The 8,761-nt window shown below is 31.6% G+C and overlaps 1 protein-coding gene and 1 pseudogene across 1 annotated transcript; both read left to right on the plus strand.

Moving 5' to 3' along the window:
- Positions 1–2,700, plus strand: part of LOC102596057 (GDSL esterase/lipase At5g45960-like) — a 9,669-nt pseudogene extending 6,969 nt beyond the window's left edge.
- Positions 2,701–3,704: 1,004 nt separating this feature from the next.
- LOC102589080 (GDSL esterase/lipase At5g45960-like) lies at positions 3,705–7,855 on the plus strand. Its single transcript, XM_006360990.2, has 5 exons — positions 3,705–4,013; positions 4,425–4,555; positions 5,653–5,886; positions 6,791–7,058; positions 7,585–7,855. Exons 1-5 carry the CDS (start codon positions 3,755–3,757, stop codon positions 7,773–7,775), a joined length of 1,083 nt encoding a protein of 360 aa, XP_006361052.1. The 5' UTR covers positions 3,705–3,754; the 3' UTR covers positions 7,776–7,855.
- Positions 7,856–8,761: the final 906 nt, after the last annotated feature.

Genomic DNA, 8,761 nt, shown 5'->3' on the forward strand with positions numbered 1-8,761 from the left:
AGAGAAAATGGAGGCAGCTATTGGGAAAGAGCAAACAAAAAAATTGATAAAAGAAGCATTGTTCATTATTAGTATAGGCTCAAATGACTTTATTGCAAATTACAAGTTATATCCATTTCGTAGTCAAAACTACAGAGTCTCAGCCTACATTGACTTCTTGTTACAACATGTTCACAACTTCCTAAAGGTTTGTCTGACTAACTTAAGTTGTATATGTTGACAATATAAAATTTTCATATTATATACTTAGTTTAATTAATTAATTAAATGGAACGTTATAGTAAGTACTCATAAAAAAAATTATGAGTTGGGTTTAAATAGAAAAGTTATGATAATGAATGGAATGATCCCTTATTGGATCAGGACGATATCCCACGACTCTTTATATGATCTAGATAATTTTTAATTATTCTCTTTTTGAGTTAGCTTTTAGGTGTGAGTTAAGCTGATTGAGATTGAATCTGACATGGTTTTATACTATAGTCAGGCCCAAGAAATCGGACAATTGCGGGGGTGTGGAAATACCCCGATCTATAAATATGCACACACTGGATCGGATAGTGAAAATTCAGATAAAGAATGTCTGGATCCAGGCGTAAATGGGGTTGGGGTGATGAATGGAATATCCCACATCGAATCTGATGAATCTTGGAGTACTTCTAAAGCTTAAACAATCTTTCTCTCTTTAAGCTAATTTTTAAGGTGTGAATTAGGTCCAAGATCAAATTTGACAGATCTTTTCAAGGATTCATACATTATAAATCTAGTTGAAATTCTTTGTTGGTGATTTACCTATGAAATATTGAGGAAAATTTTGATTCCACCACATTCGTAAGACTTATTTATCTTCAATTGATGGTGAAAATGCACCGTTATAATAAGTAGTGTGATAAAATAAATAGTTATATATAAGTAGTCTAGCTCGATCCAAATAATAATGACCCAATGTCTTTTTTGGTTGGACCAATTCAACTACTAATATCCTACAAGTCTTCTTTTTTTTTAATCTAACTTTAATTAATTATTTGAACTTAATTTTATGCAGGAATTATTAGATCAAGGAGCTAGGAAAATTGCAATGGCAGGTCTACCACCATTGGGTTGTTTACCAAGTGTCATCACATACACTTAACTCAAATGATACATTTTCAAAGAGAGATTGCATTGATTCCTTCTCTTCCATTGCTAGAGACTACAATCCCAAGCTCCAAAACAAGTTAAATGGCATGCAAAATAGCTTTGCAAATTTGGGTTCTAGAATTGTTTATTTGGAAACCTATAAACCTTTTATGGACATAATTCAATACAAGAAATTATACGGTGAGTACGTAATTGTGATTCGTATTCTATATTTTCAAAGAGTTTTAAGTTTTATATGACTGTTAGAAGTGTTTATGCAATCAGATTGCTTAAAAATGATGGTAGATAAAATGATAATAATGACCCCTTAGGTCATTTCAAAGTGATAGTAATGATCAGTTAGGTTAGTTCAAAATGATTCATATTTTAATAACATCTTGGTCCTTTAAGTTTGGTCAAAAATAAGTATTTTCTATTTTTGTCAAATATTTAAGAGAAAACACATAGAATCCTCCTAAACTTGACAGGACAATTTTCTTTAGCAGCTAAACTAGACGAGTGTTTAACTACCTCCTTATACATAATGGAAACGTTGACAAGAAAACATAAGCTCACATGTTGGAAGTGTAGCCATTTTCTCTAATAACTAGTGTTGTCGCGGGCTAATTTTGCTATAAAATTTCTGTTTATATTTGAAAAATCATTATTATAGTCAATTAATGCTTTGGAGTTTGTTAAGCGGTTCTTCACGTCAAAATTCGTGCCTTCTCGCCATAAATATTTAAAAAGAGAAAAATATTCAATTTTGACAAAATTAAAGGATGTTTAGAGTTGTTTAAGAACTTTAGGGGACCATTGTGAACTTACCCAAAACATAAGGGACAATTTTTTAAAATTATTCTTAATGATGTATGTGAAGTCCTTCAACATATCATGTTCTCTGTATATAAATATGTTTAGAATAATACTTTTCATTTACTTACTAAACACAATATATATATACATAGTATCTAAATGGATTTGCATGTATTTGAGATACATGACAAATCTCGATCGCCTCCCTCTCCTCTCTCCTATCCCTCTCGCTACTCTCCTATGTATATGGACTATGGTATCTCATATACATATGTGAATCACACCAGATACATACAGATACATGTATTTAGTGTAATTCACATGTATGGAGATACAAAACGAATCTCACTTGCCTCCCTCTCCAACTCGCTAGCCTCTCTCCCTATTTTTGTGTATCTGATAACAAAAAGATATGGTAGAAAACTCTTAATTAGTGGTAAGATGCACAATATTATAGAAGTATAAGTAATAATAGTATATATGAGAGTGAAGTATAACTAATTATATAGTTTTTTTCCTTTATTTATTAAAACTAATATAAATTTTTATTCTTTTTGTTTTTTCTTTATAGGTTTTGAATTTGTTAACATTGGCTGCAGTGGAACTGGCTTAATTGAATTTGGACTTACATGCAACCACATGTCAAATATTTGCCCAAATGCATCAAAGTATTATTGGTGGGATTCAGTCCATCCAACTGAGAAGGCATATTATCTTATTTCCAAAGCACTTTTTCCAACTATTGATTCCATTATCAAGAACTAATAATAATACTTTGTATAAAAAATAATTTAATAATTTTGGTGTGATAAAATAAAAATTAAATGATCATCTATGAAATCAAGTCTATTATCGATCATGTATTATATGAAAATCCAAATATGCATGGTGACATGAAAGGACAACTTTACTACAACATATGAAAAGTTCTCAAGTTAGCATAATCGCGATGATTTTCATGTCTCACACCTATAACGCTATTGCGATGCACATTTTCCTCACGCAATCGCACAAATATGTACAAATATCTGCGTTTGGCAAATTGGCTCATTTTGAAACATGAAAAATTCAAATGAGAGATTGAATTATTATACTTATAACAATAACAACATACTTAGTGAGATTGAATTATTATAATTAATTTAATAAATACGATTGTGTGGGTGTATGAATGTATATGTGTCAAATTAAGGTTCATAGAAAGTTGACTAAAAACTCCTATACAAAAAATTCGAACGCACGTTATTAGGTTACACTTATTTTTTATATATATTTATGAAGCATGCACATTCATAAATAGCCGTTTGGTGATCAAAACGAGTATAAATTATGAGACAAGTTAATAATAATTGCATTGACACTTATACCAAACTCTAGGAAATTAATTAATTAGGGATGGTGCCATGGTGGTTGAGAAAACTTTAAACAACATTGGAAGTGTTTGGTCTATCAAACAATTACAAGAACAAAAGCAACATTGACCATCGCAACAAAAATAATTTTTAGCGGTAATAAATATCATATTAATAAAGAATGTTAAAGTCTGTATCTGCATTAATTAATTATCATTGGTTCCAGTGTCGATATAGACTCTAGAAACGTTTACAAAGAGTATTAATTACCTCTAAAAAAGAATATATTTAGCGGCTATTAAGTTATTGGTGTTAATTGGTTGCCTCTAAAATCATTTTTATAATGTCATGCAATATATATATATATATATATATATAACTCCTTGCTATAATAAAGTCACCAAAAGCCGAAAGATTGAAGCTTTAAACTTTCCAACATTTTCTTGATCAAATCACTAATTATTAATATGAGTTTTTTATATTCTTTTATTATTCTTATGTTAATTTTCTTCATGTTGGAAGCTCCAATATTAATTCAAGCTCAATCTAAGAAGAATAGTTTAGTTTCTGCCATTTTTATTTTTGGAGATTCAACAGCTGATCCTGGAAATAATAATTATATATCAACTCCTTTCAAGAGTAATTTCTCACCTTATGGAAAAGATTTTCTAAACCATGTTCCAACTGGAAGGTTTACTAATGGAATGCTTGCTAATGATTTCATTGGTAATCAATTCTTTTTTTTCTTTTCGATCCTTGAAAATAATCTCTATCATCTTCAGATCTCGCTTGTGAAATTACACTAAATATGTTGTTATAGTTTGTAGACACTAATTAATCAATGCAAAATACTTACATTTTAAATACAGGATCTAGAGTCGGTGGATTCAGAAAAAGTATCATCTAGTTATATGTATAGATCTTGGGACAAACATATTTTTGATATATACATACTATACATAGAAGCACTTGACACTCTGTATCATCTTAATGAAAATCTTGATTCTGCCACTAAATTAAACTGAAAGCAATGAGTTAAATGTAAAACCTAACAATAAAACTCGTCTTAGATCCACTTCTCTCTCTCTATATATATGCAGCTACATTGTGCTTGAAATTTGTGTTTGATTAATGCAGCTAGGTATGTTGGTGTTAAAGAATATGTGCCTCCATATTTGGATCAAAGTTTAAGTATTGAAGAGCTCAAGACTGGAGTTAGTTTTGCATCTGCTGGAACTGGATTTGATCCCCTTACACCAAAAATCAGTGTATTTTATCTAACACTCATCTGTTTTTTTGTTTCTCACCTGATGTTTGGTACCTACATTGGAGTTCGATTAAATCCAGATTCACGTGGGAAATCCCATACTGGGGGTAAAGCGCTCCCTAATAAAGGTGACTCCATACCCAAGGGGACTCGAACCCGAGACCTCTTGATTTCCCACCCGGTGTTTGGTATCCACATTGGAGTCCGAGTGAATTCGGATTTACGCCGGAAAGTCCCACATTGGGGTAAAACGCTCCCTAATAAAGGCGACTCCATACCCAAGGGGACTCGAACCCGAGACCTCTTGATTTCCCACCCGGTGTTTGGTATCCACATTGGAGTCCGAGTGAATTCGGATTTACGCCGGAAAGTCCCACATTGGGGTAAAACGCTCCCTAATAAAGGCGACTCCATACCCAAGGGGACTCGAACCCGAGACCACTTGGGCTTCCTACCTGGTGTTTGGTACCCATATTGGAGTTTGACTAAATTCGGATTTACGCCGGGAAGTCCCACATTGGGGGTTAAGCGCTCCCTAATAAAGGCGACTCGAATCCAAGACCTCTTGGGTTTCCCACCCGGTGTTTGGTATCCACATTACAGTCTGACTAAATCTGGATTTATGCCGAAAAGTTCCACATTGGGGTAATTAAAATGCTCCCTAATAAAGGCAACTCCGTACACAAGGAGACTCGAACCCGAGACCTCTTGGTTAATTAAGTTTGAAGGACTACTTACTACTCCACCATCTAATATTCATCTGATTCTCATTAATCTCTTTCATCATTTCTCTTTATGGGATGGAAATATAGTGAGATACGAACCCTCACCATAAATTTTGAGGATGTGTAGAAAACATATTTTTTTTCATATTTCGTTGGTCAATTTTTTTGAAAAACATCGTTTCTAGGGAAATATTAAAGAAGTTATTAAAAAAACAAATTTCACAACTGACATTACATATTGATTGTGTCATTTTCACTCACTGACACACCAACAAATCCCACAACCCCTACCTTCATCCCTTACATTATATAGTATTTATCTAGATTATATAATTTTTTTACGATTTTTTCTTTTTTGTGGAAATAAATACAGACTGTGATCTCATTATCAAAGCAAATAGAATATTTCAAGGAGTATCAAGAGAAAATGGAGGCAGCTATTGGGAAAGAGCAAACACAAAATTTGATAAAAGAATCATTGTTCATTATTAGTGCAGGCACAAATGACTTTGTTGTCAATTATAACACACTTCCAATTCGTAGTAAAAGCTACACACTCTCAACCTACACTGACTTCTTGTTACAACATGTTCAATTCTTCCTCCAGGTTGGTTACCAACTTCAAGAATTTTCTCTTATGAATACGGAAAAAGATTAAGTTATATACACTGATAATATATAATTTTAAAGTATTTCATACGATTGGTGTGATTTGATTGTCGATAGTAAGTTCTTATGTTGTCTTCCAGGTTATCATATCAGACTTGATATAGGAAGTTGTCTAATATTATTATTGGAGGTCAATCTTACTTGTTAGTATAAAAAAGAGAACTTAATTTGCTCCTAATTACGAGAATTTTATTTGCTTGATTAAGAAACGTAGCAACATTTTGATTTTAAAACGTTGTGAAATATATTGTCATTGTGTGCATAATAATAGTAAAATATATTGTATTTGCGTGCATAAATAAGTGTATCATGTGTATATAATATCTCTATAGCGAAATACATTGTATCCGCGCATGTAACAATAGTGAATTACATTATATCACATGATTAATAAGTGTACATGTATCCGCACATATGCAATATCTCTGTCTAAGTGTGTGTATATATCCACATGAATAATTAGTGTACGTATTTGCTATAAAATCTCAAACTTCATTATATTTGTGATTTTTTTAAACTACCACTATTTCAAATAAATACAGGGTCTTAGTTTGTTGTGTTACACAATTCATTACTTAATTTATCCCAATTTATGTGATACATTTTTTTTAGCATGTTTGGAAAATAATATCACATTTCAATTCTATTCTATATTAATAAGTATTTAACAACAAAAAATATCTCATTTTATCTTTAATGAGATAATTTATAGCCACACAAAATGAGACTTATTTCAGAGTATAAATTTCAAAAGTCTTTTATGTTAGAGCATTATATTTTTATTAATTTGTTCCATAAAGAGTGTCAATGATTTTTCTTTTCTTTGGCTTAATTTTGTGTAGAAATTGGTGGATCAAGGGGCTAGGAGAATTGGCATGGTAGGTCTACCACCAATGGGTTGTTTACCAATTGTCATCACCCTTCACTCTGATAATGCATTTTCAAAGAGAAATTGCATTGAATTCTACTCTTCCATTGCTAGAGACTACAATTCCAAGCTCCAAAACAAGTTAAATGACATGCAAATTAAGTTTGCAAATTTGGGCTCAAGATTTGCTTATTTAGATATCTATGGACCATTGATGGACATGATTGTAGGCCACAAATATGGTGAGTATAGTCTAATTCTTATGTGTGGAATACGAGAAGAGTCGGGTCATAGACTGATTTTCTGTAGGTAGTCTTACCCTTAACACCTTATGAACCTGTGACTTTCTGATCAAGCGCGCGACAATAACTTAACTTACCAGCGTGTGGTGATTCCTTTTGAATAATTCTAATTTTGATATGGAAACTTAAAACTTATTTTCCCAAATCTAATAATGAATACATAACAACTAACATGTGTGTGTTCATTCATGCATTATAATCACTAAATCATTATTAATTAATACACAATCTTATTTTAGTTTTATCATTAATAATTTGTAGTAAGTTAATATAATTTGATGTTAACGCTTTGTCCATTACAATATAAATATTTTTAATTACAACAATAACATATATACTCAATATAATTTCATAAGTGAGGTATGAAGTGATCGACTGTGCCTATCTTGGGATCTTGAAAGACTGTTTTCGATAGACTCTCAGCTCTATAAGTACTTTAAATTTTTTTATTTTTTTTTTATGATAGATTTTGAAAAGGCTAACTATGGCTGCTGTGGAACTGGTTTATTGGAAGGTGCATTTTTGTGCAACCCAAGTTCATATGTCTGCAAAAATGCATCAAAGTATGTTTTTTGGGATTCAATTCATCCAACTGAGAAGACATATTATCTTATTTCTCAAACATTTCAGCCAACTATTGACTCCATCACCAAATAGTTTTAAGTTATATGTAATTTCAGTATAAGATAAACTTTTATATTATGAGGTTATTTTTAATTGTTGTAGCATGTTATTTATCTTATTTTTAAGCATAATAAAGAAGTTTCACATTAAAAAAAAGGTTTATTTGTATTTTTTTTAGGAAAAACTATAGAAATCTCATACATCAGGGGTTAATTACATCTTCTTCCGAAAGTTTCCTCAATTGCAATAATTTTAGATTTTTCATTGCTTTCGGATACATTCTTTAGTTGTTCGATACATTGCAAATGATACATTATTTAATGGGAGAGATGTATCTGAGAGGGTATAGGAATGTACCCGAGAGGGTATACCAGTATAGGGATGTATCCAAGAGGTGATTTTTGTATTTTTTTTTAAATGGTAAAATTTTTAGAGATTATGATATCTTAAGTAATGTATTTAAGTACTCCCTCCGTTTCACAAAGAATGACCTCCTTTCCTTTTTAGTCAGTTTAAAAAAGAATGACCTCTTTCCTTTTTTGGTAACATTTTACTTTTTGTTTTCCACGTGACATGTTTAAGACCACAAGATTAAGGGCAATTTTGTACATTTGACATAACTTTAATTTAGGATCACAAGATTCAAAAGTCTTCTTTATTTACTTAAACTCCGTGCCAAGTCAAACCAGGTCATTCTTTGTGAAACGGAGGGAGTAATAAAAATATAATCACATCCATGATTAGTTCAAAATCAAATCTTAAATAATTTGATTGTGAAACGGAGGGAGTAATTTTTTAGGCCAAACCCATCGGTGACCCCCTAAAGTTGGCTCCAAGTTTAACTTAGACACCTCAATTAGGTGATGTTCATTTTAGATACCTCATATAGGGTCCTGTTGTGTCATTTTGACACTTTTTGCTGACATGTCAAAGTGAGTGTGATACACTCAACAATAGCGCATGAAAGGTTAAATTAGCCATTTCTTATTTTGTTTTCTCTTCTTCTTCTCCATTTTTCA

This window comes from Solanum tuberosum, unplaced genomic scaffold (genome assembly GCF_000226075.1).
Source record: "Solanum tuberosum cultivar DM 1-3 516 R44 unplaced genomic scaffold, SolTub_3.0 scf00338, whole genome shotgun sequence".
Classification (NCBI taxonomy): domain Eukaryota; kingdom Viridiplantae; phylum Streptophyta; class Magnoliopsida; order Solanales; family Solanaceae; genus Solanum; species Solanum tuberosum.